Genomic DNA, 23,544 nt, shown 5'->3' on the forward strand with positions numbered 1-23,544 from the left:
GAGTCAGCTCCCGGATCGGGATTGGCCAGCAGGTATTGGAGACAGCTCCCGGATCGGGATCGGGATTGGCCAGCAGGTATTGGGAGTCAGCTCCCGGATCGGGATCGGGATTGGCCAGCAGGTATCGGAGTCAGCTCCCGGATCGGGATCGGGATTGGCCAGCAGGTATTGGAGTCAGCTCCCGGATCGGAATTGGCCAGCAGGTATCGGAGTCAGCTCCCGGATCGGGATCGGGATTGGCCAGCAGGTATTGGAGACAGCTCCCGGATCGGGATCGGGATTGGCCAGCAGGTATTGGAGTCGGCTCCCGGATCGGGATTGGCCAACAGGTATTGGAGACAGCTCCCGGATCGGGATTAGCCAGCAGGTATTGGAGACAGCTCCCGGATCGGGATCGGGATTGGCCAGCAGGTATTGGAGACAGCTCCCGGATCGGGATCGGGATTGGCCAGCAGGTATTGGAGACAGCTCCCGGATCGGGATCGGGATTGGTCAGCAGGTATTGGAGACAGCTCCCGGATCGGGATCGGGATTGGCCAGCAGGTATCGGAGTCAGCTCCCGGATCGGGATTGGCCAGCAGGTATTGGAGTCAGCTCCCGGATCGGGATTGGCCAACAGGTATTGGAGACAGCTCCCGGATCGGGATTGGCCAGCAGGTATTGGAGACAGCTCCCGGATCGGGATCGGGATTGGCCAGCAGGTATTGGAGACAGCTCCCGGATCGGGATCGGGATTGGCCAGCAGGTATTGGAGACAGCTCCCGGATCGGGATCGGGATTGGTCAGCAGGTATTGGAGACAGCTCCGGGATCGGGATTGGCCAGCAGGTATCGGAGTCAGCTCCCGGATCGGGATCGGGATTGGCCAGCAGGTATTGGAGTCAGCTCCCGGATCGGGATCAGGATTGGCCAGCAGGTATTGGAGACAGCTCCCGGATCGGGATCGGGATTGGCCAGCAGGTATTGGAGTCAGCTCCCGGATCGGGATCAGGATTGGCCAGCAGGTATTGGAGACAGCTCCCGGATCGGGATCGGGATTGGCCAGCAGGAATTGGGAGTCAGCTCCCGGATCGGGATTGGCCAGCAGGTATTGGAGACGGCTCCCGGATCGGGATCGGGATTGGTCAGCAGGTATCGGAGTCAGCTCCCGGATCGGGATTGGTCAGCAGATATTGGAGTCAGCTCCCGGATCGGGATTGGCCAGCAGGTATCGGAGTCAGCTCCCGGATCGGGATTGGCCAGCAGGTATCGGAGTCAGCTCCCGGATCGGGATCGGGATTGGCCAGCAGGTATTGGAGACAGCTCCCGGATCGGGATCGGGATTGGCCAGCAGGTATTGGAGACAGCTCCCGGATCGGGATCGGGATTGGTCAGCAGGTATTGGAGACAGCTCCCGGATCGGGATCGGGATTGGCCAGCAGGTATCGGAGTCAGCTCCCGGATCGGGATTGGCCAGCAGGTATTGGAGACAGCTCCCGGATGGGGATTGGCCAGCAGGTATCGGAGACAGCTCCCGGATCGGGATTGGTCAGCAGATATTGGAGACAGCTCAGTGATTCTGCCTGAAGTTAACAATTTAACAGAAAAACAAGTCCTCACCCGTCAATATTAATGTTTCCGGTATAGACAAAGTCCAGCAGCTTCTCAAACCCATCAGAGCTGACATAGTTGTGATCGAGGAATACAACGTTATTGTCGAGAGAGAGCCCATAAACTGCTCGGAAATAGGCGCTGAATGCAGCCAGAACATTTCGGTGAGCTCGAAATTGCATCTGGCCAATGACAACAGTGCAATCACACAGGAAGCCATCGAGGCGTTGCTGGTGGAGCTGCTCCACGAGTTGGCGGCAGTGATTAACCTGCAGCATTCTGCGGCTCAAACACTTGGTCTGGAACTCAACTAAAAATCAATACAACACATCAGGGGAGGGAAAAATGTTCACTTATCCCTGCACCCACACCGTCCCTCACCCTGCCATCCACACCGTCCCTCGCCCTGCCATCCACACCTTCCCTCACCCTGCCATCCACACCTTCCCTCACCCTGCCATCCACACCGTCCCTCACCCTGCCATCCACACCGTCCCTCACCCTGCCATCCACACCGTCCCTCACCCTGCCATCCACACCTTCCCTCACCCTGCCATCCACACCGTCCCTCACCCTGCCATCCACACCGTCCCTCACCCTGCACCCACACCGTCCCTCACCCTGCACCCACACCGTCCCTCACCCTGCCATCCACACCGTCCCTCGCCCTGCCATCCACACCGTCCCTCACCCTGCCATCCACACCGTCCCTCACCCTGCACCCACACCGTCCCTCGCCCTGCCATCCACACCGTCCCTCGCCCTGCCATCCACACCGTCCCTCACCCTGCCATCCACACCGTCCCTCGCCCTGCCATCCACACCGTCCCTCACCCTGCCATCCACACCGTCCCTCACCCTGCCATCCACACCGTCCCTCACCCTGCCATCCACACCGTCCCTCGCCCTGCCATCCACACCGTCCCTCGCCCTGCCATCCACACCTTCCCTCACCCTGCCATCCACACCGTCCCTCACCCTGCCATCCACACCGTCCCTCACCCTGCCATCCACACCGTCCCTCGCCCTGCCATCCACACCGTCCCTCACCCTGCCATCCACACCGTCCCTCACCCTGCCATCCACACCTTCCCTCACCCTGCCATCCACACCGTCCCTCACCCTGCCATCCACACCGTCCCTCACCCTGCCATCCACACCGTCCCTCGCCCTGCCATCCACACCGTCCCTCGCACTGCCATCCACACCGTCCCTCACCCTGCCATCCACACCGTCCCTCACCCTGCCATCCACACCGTCCCTCACCCTGCCATCCACACCTTCCCTCACACTGCCATCCACACCTTCCCTCCCCCTGCTCCTCTCTCCCACTTTCCCCTCATCCCAGTCTCTCTCTCTCTCTCTATCCCAGTCTCTCTCTCTCTCTATCCCAGCCTCTCTCTCTATCCCAGTCTCTCTCTCTATCCCAGTCTCTCTCTCTCTCTCTCTATCCCAGTCTCTCTCTCTCTCTATCCCAGTCTCTCTCTCTCTCTCTATCCCAGTCTCTCTCTATATCCCAGTCTCTCTCTCTATCCCAGTCTCTCTCTCACTCTCTCTATCCCAGTCTCTCTCTCCCAATCCCAGTCTCTCTCTCTCTCTATCCGAGTCTCTCTCTCTCTATCCCAGTCTCTCTCTCTCTTTCTATCCCAGTCTCTCTCTCTCTTTCTATCCCAGTCTCTCTCTCTCTCTATCCCAGTCTCTCTCTCTCTCTATCCCAGTCTCTCTCTCTCTCTATCCCAGTCTCTCTCTCTCTCTATCCCAGTCTCTCTCTCTCTCTATCCCAGTCTCTCTCTCTCTCTATCCCAGTCTCTCTCTCTCTATCCCAGTCTCTCTCTCTCTCTATCCCAGTCTCTCTCTCTCTATCCCAGTCTCTCTCTCTCTCTATCCCAGTCTCTCTCTCTCTATCCCTGTCTCTCTCTCTCTATCCCTGTCTCTCTCTCTCTCTCTATCCCAGTCTCTCTCTCCCAATCCCAATCTCTCTCTCTCTCTCTCTCTCCCAATCCCAGTCTCTCTCTCCCTATCCCAGTCTCTCTCTCTCTATCCCAGTCTCTCTCTCTCTATCCCAGTCTCTCTCTCTCTATCCCTGTCTCTCTCTCTCTATCCCTGTCTCTCTCTCTCTATCCCTGTCTCTCTCTCTCTATCCCTGTCTCTCTCTCTCTATCCCTGTCTCTCTCTCTCTATCCCTGTCTCTCTCTCTCTATCCCAGTCTCTCTCTCTCTATCCCAGTCTCTCTCTCTCTATCCCAGTCTCTCTCTCTCTATCCCAGTCTCTCTCTCTCTATCCCAGTCTCTCTCTCTCTATCCCGGTCTCTCTCTCTCTATCCCGGTCTCTCTCTCTCTATCCCAGTCTCTCTCTCTCTATCCCAGTCTCTCTCTCTCTCTATCCCAGTCTCTTTCTCTCTCTATCCCAGTCTCTCTCTCTCTCTATCCCAGTCTCTCTCTCTCTCTCTCTATCCCAGTCTCTCTCTCTCTATCCCAGTCTCTCTCTCTCTCTATCCGAGTCTCTCTCTTTCTATCCCAGTCTCTCTCTTTCTATCCCAGTCTATCTCTTTCTATCCCAGTCTCTCTCTTTCTATCCCAGTCTCTCTCTTTCTATCCCAGTCTCTCTCTTTCTATCCCAGTCTCTCTCTTTCTATCCCAATCTCTCTCTCTCTATCCCAGTCTCTCTCTCTCTCTCTCTATCCCAGTCTCTCTCTCTCTCTCTCTATCCCAGTCTCTCTCTCCCAATCCCAGTCTCTCTCTCTCTCTATCCGAGTCTCTCTCTTTCTATCCCAGTCTCTCCCTTTCTATCCCAGTCTCTCTCTTTCTATCCCAGTCTCTCTCTCTCTCTATCCAAGTCTCTCTCTCTCTCTATCCAAGTCTCTCTCTCTCTCTATCCAAGTCTCTCTCTCTCTCTATCCAAGTCTCTCTCTCTCTCTATCCCAGTCTCTCTCTCTCTCTCTATCCCAGTCTCTCTCTCGCTCTCTATCCCAGTCTCTCTATCCCAGTCTCTCTCTCTCTCTATCCCAGTCTCTCTCTCTCTCTATCCCAGTCTCTCTCTCTCTCTATCCCAGTCTCTCTCTCTCTCTATCCCAGTCTCTCTCTCTCTCTATCCCAGTCTCTCTCTCTCTCTATCCCAGTCTCTCTCTCTCTCTATCCCAGTCTCTCTCTCTCTCTACCCCAGTCTCTCTCTCTCTCTATCTCTCTATCCCAGTCTCTCTCTCTCTATCCCAGTCTCTCTCTCTATCTCTCCTGGTCTCTCTCTCTCTCTCCCAGTCTCTCTCTCTCTATCCCAGTCTCTCTCTTTCTATCCCAGTCTCTCTCTTTCTATCCCAGTCTCTCTCTCTCTCTATCCCAGTCTCTCTCTCTCTCTATCCCAGTCTCTCTCTCTCTCTATCCCAGTCTCTCTCTCTCTCTATCCCAGTCTCTCTCTCTCTCTATCCCAGTCTCTCTCTCTCTCTCTATCCCAGTCTCTCTCTCTCTCTCTATCCCAGTCTCTCTCTCTCTATCCCAGTTTCTCTCTCTCTATCCCAGTCTCTCTCTCTCTCTATCCCAGTCTCTCTCTCTCTCTATCCCAGTCTCTCTCTCTCTCTATCCCAGTCTCTCTCTCTCTATCCCTGTCTCTCTCTCTCTATCCCTGTCTCTCTCTCTCTATCCCTGTCTCTCTCTCACTCTCTCTATCCCAGTCTCTCTCTCCCAATCCTAGTCTCTCTCTCTCTCTCTCCCAATCCCAGTCTCTCTCTCTCTATCCCAGTCTCTCTCTCTCTATCCCAGTCTCTCTCTCTCTCTATCCCAGTCTCTCTCTCTCTCTATCCCAGTCTCTCTCTCTCTATCCCAGTCTCTCTCTCTCTATCCCAGTCTCTCTCTCTCTATCCCTGTCTCTCTCTCTCTATCCCTGTCTCTCTCTCTCTATCCCTGTCTCTCTCTCTCTATCCCTGTCTCTCTCTCTCTATCCCAGTCTCTCTCTCTCTATCCCAGTCTCTCTCTCTCTATCCCAGTCTCTCTCTCTATCCCAGTCTCTCTCTCTCTATCCCAGTCTCTCTCTCTCTATCCCAGTCTCTCTCTCTCTATCCCAGTCTCTCTCTCTATCCCAGTCTCTCTCTCTATCCCAGTCTCTCTCTCTCTATCCCAGTCTCTCTCTCTCTATCCCAGTCTCTCTCTCTCTATCCCAGTCTCTTTCTCTCTCTCTATCCCAGTCTCTCTCTCTCTCTCTCTATCCCAGTCTCTCTCTCTCTATCCCAGTCTCTCTCTCTCTATCCCAGTCTCTCTCTCTCTCTATCCCAGTCTCTCTCTCTCTCTCTCTATCCCAGTATCTCTCTCTCTCTCTCTATCCCAGTATCTCTCTCCCAATCCCAGTCTCTCTCTCTCTCTATCCCAGTCTCTCTCTTTCTATCCCAGTCTCTCTCTTTCTATCCCAGTCTATCTCTTTCTATCCCAGTCTCTCTCTTTCTATCCCAGTCTCTCTCTTTCTATCCCAATCTCTCTCTCTCTATCCCAGTCTCTCTCTCTCTCTCTATCCCAGTCTCTCTCTCTCTCTCTCTATCCCAGTCTCTCTCTCCCAATGCCAGTCTCTCTCTCTCTCTATCCGAGTCTCTCTCTTTCTATCCCAGTCTCTCCCTTTCTATCCCAGTCTCTCTCTTTCTATCCCAGTCTCTCTCTCTCTCTATCCAAGTCTCTCTCTCTCTCTATCCAAGTCTCTCTCTCTCTCTATCCCAGTCTCTCTCTCTCTCTCTATCCCAGTCTCTCTCTCTCTCTCTATCCCAGTCTCTCTCTCGCTCTCTATCCCAGTCTCTCTATCAAAGTCTCTCTCTCTCTCTCTATCCCAGTCTCTCTCTCTCTCTATCCCAGTCTCTCTCTCTCTCTATCCCAGTCTCTCTCTCTCTCTATCCCAGTCTCTCTCTCTCTCTATCCCAGTCTCTCTCTCTCTCTATCCCAGTCTCTCTCTCTCTCTATCCCAGTCTCTCTCTCTCTATCCCAGTCTCTCTCTCTATCTCTCCTGGTCTCTCTCTCTCTCTCTCTCCCAGTCTCTCTCTCTCTCTCTCTCCCAGTCTCTCTCTCCCAGTCTCTCTCTCTCTCTCTCCCAGTCTCTCTCTCTCTCTCTCTCTCCCAGTCTCTCTCTCTCTCTCTCTCCCAGTCTCTCTCTCTCTCTATCCCAGTCTCTCTCTCTTTCTATCCCAGTCTCTCCCTTTCTATCCCAGTCTCTCTCTTTCTATCCCAGTCTCTCTCTCTCTCTATCCAAGTCTCTCTCTCTCTCTATCCAAGTCTCTCTCTCTCTCTATCCCAGTCTCTCTCTCTCTCTCTATCCCAGTCTCTCTCTCTCTCTCTCTCCCAGTCTCTCTCTCCCAGTCTCTCTCTCTCTCTCTCCCAGTCTCTCTCTCTCTCTCTCTCCCAGTCTCTCTCTCTCTCTCTCCCAGTCTCTCTCTCTCTCTCTCTCCCAGTCTCTCTCCCTCTCCCAGTCTCTCTCCCTCTCCCAGTCTCTCTCTCTCCCTCCCAGTCTCTCTCCCTCTCCCTCCCAGTCTCTCTCTCTCTCTCCCTCCCAGTCTCTCTCTCTCTCTCTCTCTCTCTCTCCCAGTCTCTCTCTCTCTCTCTATCCCAGTCTCTCTCTCTCTCTATCCCAGTCTCTCTCTCTCGCTATCCCAGTCTCTCTCTCCCAATCCCAGTCTCTCTCTCTCTCTATCCGTGTCTCTCTCTCTATCCCAGTCTCTCTCTCCCAATCCCAGTCTCTCTCTCTATCCGAGTCTCTCTCTCTCTATCCCAGTCTCTCTCTTTCTATCCCAGTCTCTCTCTTTCTATCCCAGTCTCTCTCTTTCTATCCCAGTCTCTCTCTTTCTATCCCAGTCTCTCTCTCTCTCTATCCCAGTCTCTCTCTCTCTCTATCCCAGTCTCTCTCTCTCTATCCCAGTCTCTCTCTCTCTCTCTCTCTCTATCCCAGTCTCTCTCTCTCTATCCCAGTCTCTCTCTCTCTATCCCAGTCTCTCTCTCTCTATCCCAGTCTCTCTCTCTCTCTATCCCAGTCTCTCTCTCTCTCTCTATCCCAGTCTCTCTCTCTCTCTATATCCCAGTCTCTCTCTCTATCCCAGTCTCTCTCTCACTCTCTCTATCCCAGTCTCTCTCTCCCAATCCCAGTCTCTCTCTCCCAATCCCAGTCTCTCTCTCCCAATCCCAGTCTCTCTCTCTCTCTCTCTCCCAATCCCAGTCTCTCTCTCTCTATCCCAGTCTCTCTCTCTCTATCCCTGTCTCTCTCTCTCTATCCCAGTCTCTCTCTCTCTATCCCTGTCTCTCTCTCTCTATCCCTGTCTCTCTCTCTCTATCCCTGTCTCTCTCTCTCTATCCATATCTCTCTCTCTCTATCCCTGTCTCTCTCTCTCTATCCCTGTCTCTCTCTCTCTATCCCTGTCTCTCTCTCTCTATCCCTGTCTCTCTCTCTCTATCCCTGTCTCTCTCTCTCTATCCCTGTCTCTCTCTCTCTATCCCTGTCTCTCTCTCTCTATCCCTGTCTCTCTCTCTCTATCCCAGTCTCTCTCTATCTCTATCCCAGTCTCTCTCTCTCTATCCCAGTCTCTCTCTCTATCCCAGTCTCTCTCTCTCTATCCCAGTCTCTCTCTCTCTATCCCAGTCTCTCTCTCTCTATCCCAGTCTCTCTCTCTCTATCCCAGTCTCTCTCTCTCTCTCTCTATCCCAGTCTCTCTCTCTCTCTATCCCAGTCTCTCTCTCTCTCTATCCCAGTCTCTCTCTCTCTCTCTATCCCAGTCTGTCTCTCCCAATCCCAGTCTCTCTCTCTCTATCCCAGTCTCTCTCTCCCAATCCCAGTCTCTCTCTTTCTATCCCAGTCTCTTTCTATCCCAGTCTCTCTCTCTCTATCCCAGTCTCTCTCTCTCTATCCCAGTCTCTCTCTCTCTCTCTATCCCAGTCTCTCTCTCTCTCTCTCTATCCCAGTCTCTCTCTCCCAATCCCAGTCTCTCTCTCTCTCTATCCCAGTCTCTCTCTTTCTATCCCAGTCTCTCCCTTTCTATCCCAGTCTCTCTCTTTCTATCCCAGTCTCTCTCTTTCTATCCCAGTCTCTCTCTTTCTATCCCAGTCTCTCTCTTTCTATCCCAGTCTCTCTCTTTCTATCCCAGTCTCTCTCTCTCTATCCCTGTCTCTCTCTCTCTATCCCTGTCTCTCTCTCTCTATCCCTGTCTCTCTCTCTCTATCCCTGTCTCTCTCTCTCTATCCCAGTCTCTCTCTCTCTATCCCAGTCTCTCTATCTCTATCCCAGTCTCTCTCTCTCTATCCCAGTCTCTCTCTCTCTATCCCAGTCTCTCTCTCTCTATCCCAGTCTCTCTCTCTCTATCCCAGTCTCTCTCTCTCTATCCCAGTCTCTCTCTCTCTATCCCAGTCTCTCTCTCTCTATCCCAGTCTCTCTCTCTCTCTATCCCAGTCTCTCTCTCTATCCCAGTCTCTCTCTCTCTCTATCCCAGTCTCTCTCTCTCTCTATCCCAGTCTCTCTCTCTCTCTATCCCAGTCTCTCTCTCTCTCTCTATGCCAGTCTCTCTCTCCCAATCCCAGTCTCTCTCTCTCTCTATCCCAGTCTCTCTCTCCTAATCCCAGTCTCTCTCTCCCAATCCCAGTCTCTCTTTCTATCCCAGTCTCTCTCTCTCTATCCCAGTCTCTCTCTCTCTCTATCCCAGTCTCTCTCTCTCTCTCTATCCCAGTCTCTCTCTCTCTCTCTCTATCCCAGTCTCTCTCTCCCAATCCCAGTCTCTCTCTCTCTCTATCCGAGTCTCTCTCTTTCTATCCCAGTCTCTCCCTTTCTATCCCAGTCTCTCCCTTTCTATCCCAGTCTCTCTCTTTCTATCCCAGTCTCTCTCTCTCTCTATCCCAGTCTCTCTCTCTCTCAATCCCAGTCTCTCTCTCTCTCTATGACAGTCTCTCTCTCTCTCTATGACAGTCTCTCTCTCTCTCTATCCCAGTCTCTCTATCCCAGTCTCTCTCTCTCTCTATCCCAGTCTCTCTCTCGCTCTCTATCCCAGTCTCTCTATCCCAGTCTCTCTCTCTCTCTATCCCAGTCTCTCTCTCTCTCTATCCCAGTCTCTCTCTCTCTCTATCCCAGTCTCTCTCTCTCTCTATCCCAGTCTCTCTCTCTCTCTATCCCAGTCTCTCTCTCTCTCTCTATGACAGTCTCTCTCTCTCTCTATCCCAGTCTCTCTCTCTCTCTATCCCAGTCTCTCTCTCTCTCTCTATCCCAGTCTCTCTCTCGCTCTCTATCCCAGTCTCTCTATCCCAGTCTCTCTCTCTCTCTATCCCAGTCTCTCTCTCTCTCTATCCCAGTCTCTCTCTCTCTCTATCCCAGTCTCTCTCTCTCTCTATCCCAGTCTCTCTCTCTCTCTATCCCAGTCTCTCTCTCTCTCTCTATCCCAGTCTCTCTCTCTCTACCCCAGTCTCTCTCTCTCTCTCTCTCTATCTCTCTATCCCAGTCTCTATCTCTCTATCCCAGTCTCTCTCTCTCTATCCCAGTCTCTCTCTCTCTATCCCAGTCTCTCTCTCTCTATCCCAGTCTCTCTCTCTCTATCCCAGTCTCTCTTTCTCTATCCCAGTCTCTCTCTCTCTCTCCCAGTCTCTCTCTCTCTCTCCCAGTCTCTCTCTCTCTCTCTCCCAGTCTCTCTCTCTCTCCCAGTCTCTCTCTCTCTCCCAGTCTCTCTCTCTCTCCCAGTCTCTCTCTCTCTCCCTCCCAGTCTCTCTCTCTCTCCCTCCCAGTCTCTCTCTCTCTCCCTCCCAGTCTCTCTCTCTCTCCCTCCCAGTCTCTCTCTCTCTCCCTCCCAGTCTCTCTCTCTCTCCCTCCCAGTCTCTCTCTCTCTCCCTCCCAGTCTCTCTCTCTCTCCCTCCCAGTCTCTCTCTCTCTCCCTCCCAGTCTCTCTCTCTCTCCCTCCCAGTCTCTCTCTCTCCCTCCCAGTCTCTCTCTCTCTCCCTCCCAGTCTCTCTCTCTCTCCCTCCCAGTCTCTCTCTCTCTCCCTCCCAGTCTCTCTCTCTCTCTCCCTCCCAGTCTCTCACTCTCTCTCCCAGTCTCTCTCTCTCTCTATCCCAGTCTCTCTCTCTCGCTATCCCAGTCTCTCTCTCTCGCTATCCCAGTCTCTCTCTCTCGCTATCCCAGTCTCTCTCTCTCGCTATCCCAGTCTCTCTCTCTCTCGCTATCCCAGTCTGTCTCTCTCTCCATCCCAGTCTCTCTCCCTCTCTCTCTGTCCCAGTCTCTCTCTCTCTATCCCAGTCTCTCTCTCTCTCTATCCCAGTCTCTCTCTCTATCCCAGTCTCTCTCTCTCTCTATCCCAGTCTCTCTCTCTCTCTATCCCAGTCTCTCTCTCTCTCTATCCCAGTCTCTCTCTCTCACTATCCCAGTCTCTCTCTCTCACTATCCCAGTCTCTCTCTCTCTCGCTATCCCAGTCTCTCTCTCTCTCTATCCCAGTCTCTCTCTCTCTCTATCCCAGTCTATCTCTCTCTCTATCCCAGTCCCTCTCTCTCTCTATCCCAGTCCCTCTCTCTCTCTCTATCCCAGTCTCTCTCTCTCTCTATCCCAGTCTCTCTCTCTCTCTATCCCAGTCTCTCTCTCTCTCTCTATCCCAGTCTCTCTCTCTCTCTCTATCCCAGTCTCTCTCTCTCTCTCTATCCCAGTCTCTCTCTCTCTCTATCCAAGTCTCTCTCTCTCTCTATCCAAGTCTCTCTCTCTCTCTATCCCAGTCTCTCTCTCTCTCTCTATCCCAGTCTCTCTCTCTCTCTCTATCCCAGTCTCTCTATCCCAGTCTCTCTCTCTCTCTATCCCAGTCTCTCTCTCTCTCTATCCCAGTCTCTCTCTCTCTCTATCCCAGTCTCTCTCTCTCTCTCTCTCTCTCTACCCCAGTCTCTCTCTCTCTCTATCTCTCTATCCCAGTCTCTCTCTCTCTATCCCAGTCTCTCTCTCTATCTCTCCTGGTCTCTCTCTCTCTCTCTCCCAGTCTCTCTCTCTCTCTCTCTCCCAGTCTCTCTCTCTCTCTCTCTCCCAGTCTCTCTCTCTCTCTCTCTCCATTCTCTCTCCCTCTCCCTGTCTCTCTCCCTCTCCCTGTCTCTCTCCCTCTCCCAGTCTCTCTCTCTCTCCCAGTCTCTCTCTCTCTCTCCCTCCCAGTCTCTCTCTCTCTCTCCCTCCCAGTCTCTCTCTCTCTCTCCCTCCCAGTCTCTCTCTCTCTCTCCCTCCCAGTCTCTCTCTCTCTCTCCCTCCCAGTCTCTCTCTCTCTCTCCCTCCCAGTCTCTCTCTCTCTCCCTCCCAGTCTCTCTCTCTCTCTCCCTCCCAGTCTCTCTCTCTCTCCCAGTCTCTCTCTCTCTCTATCCCAGTCTCTCTCTCTCTCTCTATCCCAGTCTCTCTCTCTCGCTATCCCAGTCTCTCTCTCTCGCTATCCCAGTCTCTCTCTCCCAATCCCAGTCTCTCTCTCTCTCTATCCGAGTCTCTCTCTCTATCCCAGTCTCTCTCTCCCAATCCCAGTCTCTCTCTCTATCCGAGTCTCTCTCTCTCTATCCCAGTCTCTCTCTTTCTATCCCAGTCTCTCTCTTTCTATCGCAGTCTCTCTCTTTCTATCCCAGTCTCTCTCTCTCTCTATCCCAGTCTCTCTCTCTCTCTATCCCAGTCTCTCTCTCTCTCTCTCTCATCCAGTCTCTCTCTCTCTATCCCAGTCTCTCTCTCTCTATCCCAGTCTCTCTCTCTCTATCCCAGTCTCTCTCTCTCTCTATCCCAGTCTCTCTCTCTCTCTCTATCCCAGTCTCTCTCTCTCTCTATATCCCAGTCTCTCTCTCTATCCCAGTCTCTCTCTCACTCTCTCTATCCCAGTCTCTCTCTCCCAATCCCAGTCTCTCTCTCTCTCTCTCTCCCAATCCCAGTCTCTCTCTCTCTATCCCAGTCTCTCTCTCTCTATCCCTGTCTCTCTCTCTCTATCCCAGTCTCTCTCTCTCTATCCCTGTCTCTCTCTCTCTATCCCTGTCTCTCTCTCTCTATCCCTGTCTCTCTCTCTCTATCCATATCTCTCTCTCTCTATCCCTGTCTCTCTCTCTATCCCTGTCTCTCTCTCTCTATCCCTGTCTCTCTCTCTCTATCCCTGTCTCTCTCTCTCTATCCCTGTCTCTCTCTCTCTATCCCTGTCTCTCTCTCTCTATCCCAGTCTCTCTCTCTCTATCCCAGTCTCTCTCTCTCTATCCCAGTCTCTCTATCTCTATCCCAGTCTCTCTCTCTCTATCCCAGTCTCTCTCTCTCTATCCCAGTCTCTCTCTCTATCCCAGTCTCTCTCTCTCTATCCCAGTCTCTCTCTCTCTATCCCAGTCTCTCTCTCTCTATCCCAGTCTCTCTCTCTCTATCCCAGTCTCTCTCTCTCTATCCCAGTCTCTCTCTCTCTATCCCAGTCTCTCTCTCTCTCTATCCCAGTCTCTCTCTCTCTCTATCCCAGTCTCTCTCTCTCTCTATCCCAGTCTCTCTCTCCCAATCCCAGTCTCTCTCTCTCTCTATCCCAGTCTCTCTCTCCCAATCCCAGTCTCTCTCTCCCAATCCCAGTCTCTCTCTTTCTATCCCAGTCTCTCTCTCTCTATCCCAGTCTCTCTCTCTCTCTCTATCCCAGTCTCTCTCTCTCTCTCTCTATCCCAGTCTCTCTCTCCCAATCCCAGTCTCTCTCTCTCTCTATCCGAGTCTCTCTCTTTCTATCCCAGTCTCTCCCTTTCTATCCCAGTCTCTCTCTTTCTATCCCAGTCTCTCTCTCTCTCTATCCCAGTCTCTCTCTCTCTCAATCCCAGTCTCTCTCTCTCTCTATGACAGTCTCTATCTCTCTCTATCCCAGTCTCTCTCTCTCTCTATCCCAGTCTCTCTCTCGCTCTCTATCCCAGTCTCTCTCTCGCTCTCTATCCCAGTCTCTCTATCCCAGTCTCTCTCTCTCTCTATCCCAGTCTCTCTCTCTCTCTATCCCAGTCTCTCTCTCTCTCTATCCCAGTCTCTCTCTCTCTCTCTATCCCAGTCTCTCTCTCTCTACCCCAGTCTCTCTCTCTCTCTCTCTCTCTATCTCTCTATCCCAGTCTCTATCTCTCTATCCCAGTCTCTCTCTCTCTATCCCAGTCTCTCTCTCTCTATCCCAGTCTCTCTCTCTCTATCCCAGTCTCTCTCTCTCTATCCCAGTCTCTCTCTCTCTATCCCAGTCTCTCTTTCTCTATCCCAGTCTCTCTCTCTCTCTCTCCCAGTCTCTCTCTCTCTCTCTCTCCCAGTCTCTCTCTCTCTCTCTCTCCCAGTCTCTCTCTCTCTCTCTCTCCATTCTCTCTCCCTCTCCCAGTCTCTCTCCCTCTCCCTGTCTCTCTCCCTCTCCCTGTCTCTCTCCCTCTCCCAGTCTCTCTCTCTCTCCCAGTCTCTCTCTCTCTCTCCCTCCCAGTCTCTCTCTCTCTCTCCCTCCCAGTCTCTCTCTCTCTCTCCCTCCCAGTCTCTCTCTCTCTCTCCCTCCCAGTCTCTCTCTCTCTCTCCCTCCCAGTCTCTCTCTCTCTCTCCCTCCCAGTCTCTCTCTCTCTCCCTCCCAGTCTCTCTCTCTCTCTCCCTCCCAGTCTCTCTCTCCCTCCCAGTTCTCTCTCTCTCTCTCTATCCCAGTCTCTCTCTCTCTCTCTATCCCAGTCTCTCTCTCTCGCTATCCCAGTCTCTCTCTCTCGCTATCCCAGTCTCTCTCTCCAATCCCAGTCTCTCTCTCTCTCTATCCGAGTCTCTCTCTCTATCCCAGTCTCTCTCTCCCAATCCCAGTCTCTCTCTCTATCCGAGTCTCTCTCTCTCTATCCCAGTCTCTCTCTTTCTATCCCAGTCTCTCTCTTTCTATCGCAGTCTCTCTCTTTCTATCCCAGTCTCTCTCTCTCTCTATCCCAGTCTCTCTCTCTCTCTATCCCAGTCTCTCTCTCTCTCTCTCTATCCCAGTCTCTCTCTCTCTATCCCAGTCTCTCTCTCTCTATCCCAGTCTCTCTCTCTCTATCCCAGTCTCTCTCTCTCTCTATCCCAGTCTCTCTCTCTCTCTATCCCAGTCTCTCTCTCTCTCTCTATCCCAGTCTCTCTCTCTCTCTATATCCCAGTCTCTCTCTCTATCCCAGTCTCTCTCTCACTCTCTCTATCCCAGTCTCTCTCTCCCAATCCCAGTCTCTCTCTCTCTCTCTCTCCCAATCCCAGTCTCTCTCTCTCTATCCCAGTCTCTCTCTCTCTATCCCTGTCTCTCTCTCTCTATCCCAGTCTCTCTCTCTCTATCCCTGTCTCTCTCTCTCTATCCCTGTCTCTCTCTCTCTATCCCTGTCTCTCTCTCTCTATCCATATCTCTCTCTCTCTATCCCTGTCTCTCTCTCTATCCCTGTCTCTCTCTCTCTATCCCTGTCTCTCTCTCTCTATCCCTGTCTCTCTCTCTCTATCCCTGTCTCTCTCTCTCTATCCCTGTCTCTCTCTCTCTATCCCAGTCTCTCTCTCTCTATCCCAGTCTCTCTCTCTCTATCCCAGTCTCTCTCTCTCTATCCCAGTCTCTCTATCTCTATCCCAGTCTCTCTCTCTCTATCCCAGTCTCTCTCTCTATCCCAGTCTCTCTCTCTATCCCAGTCTCTCTCTCTCTATCCCAGTCTCTCTCTCTCTATCCCAGTCTCTCTCTCTCTATCCCAGTCTCTCTCTCTCTATCCCAGTCTCTCTCTCTCTATCCCAGTCTCTCTCTCTCTATCCCAGTCTCTCTCTCTCTATCCCAGTCTCTCTCTCTCTCTATCCCAGTCTCTCTCTCTCTCTATCCCAGTCTCTCTCTCTCTCTATCCCAGTCTCTCTCTCTCTCTATCCCAGTCTCTCTCTCCCAATCCCAGTCTCTCTCTCTCTCTATCCCAGTCTCTCTCTCCCAATCCCAGTCTCTCTCTCCCAATCCCAGTCTCTCTCTTTCTATCCCAGTCTCTCTCTCTCTATCCCAGTCTCTCTCTCTCTCTCTATCCCAGTCTCTCTCTCTCTCTCTCTATCCCAGTCTCTCTCTCCCAATCCCAGTCTCTCTCTCTCTCTATCCGAGTCTCTCTCTTTCTATCCCAGTCTCTCCCTTTCTATCCCAGTCTCTCTCTTTCTATCCCAGTCTCTCTCTCTCTCTATCCCAGTCTCTCTCTCTCTCAATCCCAGTCTCTCTCTCTCTCTATGACAGTCTCTATCTCTCTCTATCCCAGTCTCTCTCTCTCTCTATCCCAGTCTCTCTCTCTCTCTCTATCCCAGTCTCTCTCTCGCTCTCTATCCCAGTCTCTCTATCCCAGTCTCTCTCTCTCTCTATCCCAGTCTCTCTCTCTCTCTATCCCAGTCTCTCTCTCTCTCTATCCCAGTCTCTCTCTCTCTCTCTATCCCAGTCTCTCTCTCTCTACCCCAGTCTCTCTCTCTCTCTCTCTCTCTATCTCTCTATCCCAGTCTCTATCTCTCTATCCCAGTCTCTCTCTCTCTATCCCAGTCTCTCTCTCTCTATCCCAGTCTCTCTCTCTCTATCCCAGTCTCTCTCTCTCTATCCCAGTCTCTCTTTCTCTATCCCAGTCTCTCTTTCTCTATCCCAGTCTCTCTCTCTCTCTCTCCCAGTCTCTCTCTCTCTCTCTCCCAGTCTCTCTCTCTCTCTCTCCCAGTCTCTCTCTCTCTCCCAGTCTCTCTCTCTCTCCCAGTCTCTCTCTCTCTCCCAGTCTCTCTCTCTCTCCCAGTCTCTCTCTCTCTCCCAGTCTCTCTCTCTCTCCCTCCCAGTCTCTCTCTCTCTCCCTCCCAGTCTCTCTCTCTCTCCCTCCCAGTCTCTCTCTCTCTCCCTCCCAGTCTCTCTCTCTCTCCTTCCCAGTCTCTCTCTCTCTCCCTCCCAGTCTCTCTCTCTCTCCCTCCCAGTCTCTCTCTCTCTCCCTCCCAGTCTCTCTCTCTCTCCCTCCCAGTCTCTCTCTCTCTCCCTCCCAGTCTCTCTCTCTCTCTCCCTCCCAGTCTCTCACTCTCTCTCCCAGTCTCTCTCTCTCTCTCTATCCCAGTCTCTCTCTCTCGCTATCCCAGTCTCTCTCTCTCGCTATCCCAGTCTCTCTCTCTCGCTATCCCAGTCTCTCTCTCTCGCTATCCCAGTCTCTCTCTCTCGCTATCCCAGTCTCTCTCTCTCTCGCTATCCCAGTCTGTCTCTCTCTCTATCCCAGTCTCTCTCCCTCTCTCTCTGTCCCAGTCTCTCTCTCTCTATCCCAGTCTCTCTCTCTCTCTATCCCAGTCTCTCTCTCTATCCCAGTCTCTCTCTCTCTCTATCCCAGTCTCTCTCTCTCTCTATCCCAGTCTCTCTCTCTCACTATCCCAGTCTCTCTCTCTCACTATCCCAGTCTCTCTCTCTCTCGCTATCCCAGTCTCTCTCTCTCTCTATCCCAGTCTCTCTCTCTCTCTATCCCAGTCTATCTCTCTCTCTATCCCAGTCCCTCTCTCTCTCTATCCCAGTCCCTCTCTCTCTCTCTATCCCAGTCTCTCTCTCTCTCTATCCCAGTCTCTCTCTCTCTCTATCCCAGTCTCTCTCTCTCTCTCTATCCCAGTCTCTCTCTCTCTCTCTATCCCAGTCTCTCTCTCTCTCTCTATCCCAGTCTCTCTCTCTCTCTATCCCAGTCTATCTCTCTCTCTATCCCAGTCCCTCTCTCTCTCTATCCCAGTCTATCTCTCTCTCTATCCCAGTCTCTCTCTCTCTCTATCCCAGTCTCTCTCTCTCTCTCTATGCCAGTCTCTCTCTCCCAATCCCAGTCTCTCTCTCTCTCTATCCCAGTCTCTCTCTCCTAATCCCAGTCTCTCTCTCCCAATCCCAGTCTCTCTCTTTCTATCCCAGTCTCTCTCTCTCTATCCCAGTCTCTCTCTCTCTCTATCCCAGTCTCTCTCTCTCTCTCTATCCCAGTCTCTCTCTCTCTCTCTCTATCCCAGTCTCTCTCTCCCAATCCCAGTCTCTCTCTCTCTCTATCCGAGTCTCTCTCTTTCTATCCCAGTCTCTCCCTTTCTATCCCAGTCTCTCTCTTTCTATCCCAGTCTCTCTCTCTCTCTATCCCAGTCTCTCTCTCTCTCAATCCCAGTCTCTCTCTCTCTCTATGACAGTCTCTCTCTCTCTCTATCCCAGTCTCTCTCTCTCTCTATCCCAGTCTCTCTCTCTCTCTCTATCCCAGTCTCTCTCTCGCTCTCTATCCCAGTCTCTCTATCCCAGTCTCTCTCTCTCTCTATCCCAGTCTCTCTCTCTCTCTATCCCAGTCTCTCTCTCTCTCTATCCCAGTCTCTCTCTCTCTCTATCCCAGTCTCTCTCTCTCTCTATCCCAGTCTCTCTCTCTCTCTCTATCCCAGTCTCTCTCTCTCTCTCTATCCCAGTCTCTCTCTCTCTACCCCAGTCTCTCTCTCTCTCTCTCTCTCTCTATCTCTCTATCCCAGTCTCTCTCTCTCTATCCCAGTCTCTCTCTCTCTATCCCAGTCTCTCTCTCTCTATCCCAGTCTCTCTCTCTCTATCCCAGTCTCTCTCTCTCTATCCCAGTCTCTCTCTCTCTCTCCCAGTCTCTCTCTCTCTCTCTCCCAGTCTCTCTCTCTCTCCCAGTCTCTCTCTCTCTCCCAGTCTCTCTCTCTCTCCCAGTCTCTCTCTCTCTCCCAGTCTCTCTCTCTCTCCCTCCCAGTCTCTCTCTCTCTCCCTCCCAGTCTCTCTCTCTCTCCCTCCCAGTCTCTCTCTCTCTCCCTCCCAGTCTCTCTCTCTCTCCCTCCCAGTCTCTCTCTCTCTCCCTCCCAGTCTCTCTCTCTCTCCCTCCCAGTCTCTCTCTCTCTCCCTCCCAGTCTCTCTCTCTCTCCCTCCCAGTCTCTCTCTCTCTCCCTCCCAGTCTCTCTCTCTCTCCCTCCCAGTCTCTCTCTCTCTCCCTCCCAGTCTCTCTCTCTCTCTCCCTCCCAGTCTCTCACTCTCTCTCCCAGTCTCTCTCTCTCTCTCTATCCCAGTCTCTCTCTCTCGCTATCCCAGTCTCTCTCTCTCGCTATCCCAGTCTCTCTCTCTCGCTATCCCAGTCTCTCTCTCTCGCTATCCCAGTCTCTCTCTCTCTCGCTATCCCAGTCTGTCTCTCTCTCTATCCCAGTCTCTCTCCCTCTCTCTCTGTCCCAGTCTCTCTCTCTCTATCCCAGTCTCTCTCTCTCTCTATCCCAGTCTCTCTCTCTATCCCAGTCTCTCTCTCTCTCTATCCCAGTCTCTCTCTCTCTCTATCCCAGTCTCTCTCTCTCACTATCCCAGTCTCTCTCTCTCACTATCCCAGTCTCTCTCTCTCACTATCCCAGTCTCTCTCTCTCTCGCTATCCCAGTCTCTCTCTCTCTCTATCCCAGTCTCTCTCTCTCTCTATCCCAGTCTATCTCTCTCTCTATCCCAGTCCCTCTCTCTCTCTATCCCAGTCCCTCTCTCTCTCTCTATCCCAGTCTCTCTCTCTCTCTATCCCAGTCTCTCTCTCTCTCTATCCCAGTCTCTCTCTCTCTCTCTATCCCAGTCTCTCTCTCTCTCTCTATCCCAGTCTCTCTCTCTCTCTCTATCCCAGTCTCTCTCTCTCTCTATCCAAGTCTCTCTCTCTCTCTATCCAAGTCTCTCTCTCTCTCTATCCCAGTCTCTCTCTCTCTCTATCCCAGTCTCTCTCTCTCTCTCTCTATCCCAGTCTCTCTATCCCAGTCTCTCTCTCTCTCTATCCCAGTCTCTCTCTCTCTCTATCCCAGTCTCTCTCTCTCTCTATCCCAGTCTCTCTCTCTCTCTCTCTCTCTCTCTCTACCCCAGTCTCTCTCTCTCTCTATCTCTCTATCCCAGTCTCTCTCTCTCTATCCCAGTCTCTCTCTCTATCTCTCCTGGTCTCTCTCTCTCTCTCTCCCAGTCTCTCTCTCTCTCTCTCTCCCAGTCTCTCTCTCTCTCTCTCTCCCAGTCTCTCTCTCTCTCTCTCTCCCATTCTCTCTCCCTCTCCCAGTCTCTCTCCCTCTCCCTGTCTCTCTCCCTCTCCCTGTCTCTCTCCCTCTCCCAGTCTCTCTCTCTCTCCCAGTCTCTCTCTCTCTCTCCCTCCCAGTCTCTCTCTCTCTCTCCCTCCCAGTCTCTCTCTCTCTCTCCCTCCCAGTCTCTCTCTCTCTCTCCCTCCCAGTCTCTCTCTCTCTCCCTCCCAGTCTCTCTCTCTCTCTCCCTCCCAGTCTCTCTCTCTCTCCCAGTCTCTCTCTCTCTCTCTATCCCAGTCTCTCTCTCTCTCTCTATCCCAGTCTCTCTCTCTCGCTATCCCAGTCTCTCTCTCTCGCTATCCCAGTCTCTCTCTCCCAATCCCAGTCTCTCTCTCTCTCTATCCGAGTCTCTCTCTCTATCCCAGTCTCTCTCTCCCAATCCCAGTCTCTCTCTCTATCCGAGTCTCTCTCTCTCTATCCCAGTCTCTCTCTTTCTATCCCAGTCTCTCTCTTTCTATCGCAGTCTCTCTCTTTCTATCCCAGTCTCTCTCTCTCTCTATCCCAGTCTCTCTCTCTCTCTATCCCAGTCTCTCTCTCTCTCTCTCTATCCCAGTCTCTCTCTCTCTATCCCAGTCTCTCTCTCTCTATCCCAGTCTCTCTCTCTCTATCCCAGTCTCTCTCTCTCTCTATCCCAGTCTCTCTCTCTCTCTATCCCAGTCTCTCTCTCTCTCTCTATCCCAGTCTCTCTCTCTCTCTATATCCCAGTCTCTCTCTCTATCCCAGTCTCTCTCTCACTCTCTCTATCCCAGTCTCTCTCTACCAATCCCAGTCTCTCTCTCTCTCTCTCTCCCAATCCCAGTCTCTCTCTCTCTATCCCAGTCTCTCTCTCTCTATCCCTGTCTCTCTCTCTCTATCCCAGTCTCTCTCTCTCTATCCCTGTCTCTCTCTCTCTATCCCTGTCTCTCTCTCTCTATCCCTGTCTCTCTCTCTCTATCCATATCTCTCTCTCTCTATCCCTGTCTCTCTCTCTCTATCCCTGTCTCTCTCTCTCTATCCCTGTCTCTCTCTCTCTATCCCTGTCTCTCTCTCTCTATCCCTGTCTCTCTCTCTCTATCCCTGTCTCTCTCTCTCTATCCCAGTCTCTCTCTCTCTATCCCAGTCTCTCTATCTCTATCCCAGTCTCTCTATCTCTATCCCAGTCTCTCTCTCTCTATCCCAGTCTCTCTCTCTCTATCCCAGTCTCTCTCTCTCTATCCCAGTCTCTCTCTCTATCCCAGTCTCTCTCTCTCTATCCCAGTCTCTCTCTCTCTATCCCAGTCTCTCGCTCTCTATCCCAGTCTCTCTCTCTCTATCCCAGTCTCTCTCTCTCTATCCCAGTCTCTCTCTCTCTCTATCCCAGTCTCTCTCTCTCTCTATCCCAGTCTCTCTCTCTCTCTATCCCAGTCTCTCTCTCTCTCTATCCCAGTCTCTCTCTCTCTCTATCCCAGTCTCTCTCTCTCTCTATCCCAGTCTCTCTCTCTCTCTATCCCAGTCTCTCTCTCTCTCTATCCCAGTCTCTCTCTCTCTCTCTATGCCAGTCTCTCTCTCCCAATCCCAGTCTCTCTCTCTCTCTATCCCAGTCTCTCTCTCCCAATCCCAGTCTCTCTCTCCCAATCCCAGTCTCTCTCTTTCTATCCCAGTCTCTCTCTCTCTATCCCAGTCTCTCTCTCTCTCTCTATCCCAGTCTCTCTCTCTCTCTCTCTATCCCAGTCTCTCTCTCCCAATCCCAGTCTCTCTCTCTCTCTATCCGAGTCTCTCTCTTTCTATCCCAGTCTCTCCCTTTCTATCCCAGTCTCTCTCTTTCTATCCCAGTCTCTCTCTCTCTCTATCCCAGTCTCTCTCTCTCTCAATCCCAGTCTCTCTCTCTCTCTATGACAGTCTCTCTCTCTCTCTATGACAGTCTCTCTCTCTCTCTATCCCAGTCTCTCTCTCTCTCTATCCCAGTCTCTCTCTCTCTCTCTATCACAGTCTCTCTCTCGCTCTCTATCCCAGTCTCTCTATCCCAGTCTCTCTCTCTCTATCCCAGTCTCTCTCTCTCTCTATCCCAGTCTCTCTCTCTCTCTATCCCAGTCTCTCTCTCTCTCTATCCCAGTCTCTCTCTCTCTCTATCCCAGTCTCTCTCTCTCTCTCTATCCCAGTCTCTCTCTCTCTACCCCAGTCTCTCTCTCTCTCTCTCTCTATCCCAGTCTCTCTCTCTCTATCCCAGTCTCTCTCTCTCTATCCCAGTCTCTCTCTCTCTATCCCAGTCTCTCTCTCTCTATCCCAGTCTCTCTCTCTCTATCCCAGTCTCTCTCTCTCTATCCCAGTCTCTCTTTCTCTATCCCAGTCTCTCTCTCTCTCTCTCTCCCAGTCTCTCTCTCTCTCTCTCCCAGTCTCTCTCTCTCTCCCAGTCTCTCTCTCTCTCCCAGTCTCTCTCTCTCTCCCAGTCTCTCTCTCTCCCAGTCTCTCTCTCTCTCCCTCCCAGTCTCTCTCTCTCTCCCTCCCAGTCTCTCTCTCTCTCCCTCCCAGTCTCTCTCTCTCTCCCTCCCAGTCTCTCTCTCTCTCCTTCCCAGTCTCTCTCTCTCTCCCTCCCAGTCTCTCTCTCTCTCCCTCCCAGTCTCTCTCTCTCTCCCTCCCAGTCTCTCTCTCTCTCCCTCCCAGTCTCTCTCTCTCTCCCTCCCAGTCTCTCTCTCTCTCTCCCTCCCAGTCTCTCTCTCTCTCTCCCTCCCAGTCTCTCTCGCTATCCCAGTCTCTCTCTCTCGCTATCCCAGTCTCTCTCTCTCGCTATCCCAGTCTCTCTCTCTCGCTATCCCAGTCTCTCTCTCTCGCTATCCCAGAAAGAAAAGAAAGAAAGAAAGAAATGTACAGCACAGGAACAGGCCCTTCGGCCCTCCAAGCCCGTGCCGACCATACTGCCCGACTAAACTACAATCTTCTACACTTCCTGGGTCCGTATCCTTCTATTCCCATCCTATTCATATATTTGTCAAGATGCCCCTTAAATGTCCCTATCGTCCCTGCCTCCACTACCTCCTCCGGTAGTGAGTTCCAGGCACCCACTACCCTCTGCGTAAAAAACTTGCCTCGTACATCTACTCTAAACTTTGCCCCTCTCACCTTAAACCTATGCCCCCTAGTAATTGACCCCTCGACCCTGGGGAAAAGCCTCTGACTATCCACTCTGTCTATGCCCCTCATAATTTTGTATACCTCTATCAGGTCGCCCCTCAACCTCCTTCGTTCCAGTGAGAACAAACCGAGTTTATTCAATCGCTCCTCATAGCTTATGCCCTCCATACCAGGCAACATTCTGGTAAATCTCTTCTGCACCCTCTCTAAAGCCTCCACATCCTTCTGGTAGTGTGGCGACCAGAATTGAACACTATACTCCAAGTGTGGCCTAACTAAGGTTCTATACAGCTGCAACATGACTTGCCAATTCTTATACTCAATGCCCCGGCCAATGAAGGCAAGCATGCCGTATGCCTTCTTGACTACCTTCTCCACCTGTGTAGCCCCTTTCAGTGATCTGTGGACCTGTACTCCTAGATCTCTTTGACTTTCAATACTCTTGAGGGTTCTACCAGTCTCTCTCTCTCGCTATCCCAGTCTCTCTCTCTCTCGCTATCCCAGTCTGTCTCTCTCTCTATCCCAGTCTCTCTCCCTCTCTCTCTGTCCCAGTCTCTCTCTCTCTATCCCAGTCTCTCTCTCTCTCTATCCCAGTCTCTCTCTCTATCCCAGTCTCTCTCTCTCTCTATCCCAGTCTCTCTCTCTCTCTATCCCAGTCTCTCTCTCTCACTATCCCAGTCTCTCTCTCTCACTATCCCAGTCTCTCTCTCTCTCGCTATCCCAGTCTCTCTCTCTCTCTATCCCAGTCTCTCTCTCTCTCTATCCCAGTCTATCTCTCTCTCTATCCCAGTCCCTCTCTCTCTCTATCCCAGTCCCTCTCTCTCTCTCTATCCCAGTCTCTCTCTCTCTCTATCCCAGTCTCTCTCTCTCTCTATCCGTCTCTCTCTCTCTCTCTATCCCAGTCTCTCTCTCTCTCTCTATCCCAGTCTCTCTCT

General features: G+C 52.2%; 1 protein-coding gene across 3 annotated transcripts in view; it reads right to left on the minus strand.

The window, feature by feature from the left end:
- The window catches only part of LOC140389484 (myoneurin-like), a 200,534-nt gene that overhangs the window by 98,383 nt on the left and 78,607 nt on the right, over positions 1–23,544 (minus strand). For all 3 annotated transcript variants that reach the window (XM_072473619.1, XM_072473618.1, XM_072473620.1), the window contains exon 2: positions 1,599–1,899. In XM_072473619.1, the coding sequence (XP_072329720.1) occupies positions 1,599–1,867 (269 nt within the window). In that variant the 5' untranslated portion in view covers positions 1,868–1,899. The remainder of the gene's footprint in view (positions 1–1,598; positions 1,900–23,544) is intronic.

Source organism: Scyliorhinus torazame, chromosome 14, assembly GCF_047496885.1.
Source record: "Scyliorhinus torazame isolate Kashiwa2021f chromosome 14, sScyTor2.1, whole genome shotgun sequence".
In the NCBI taxonomy this organism is placed as follows: Eukaryota; Metazoa; Chordata; class Chondrichthyes; order Carcharhiniformes; family Scyliorhinidae; genus Scyliorhinus; species Scyliorhinus torazame.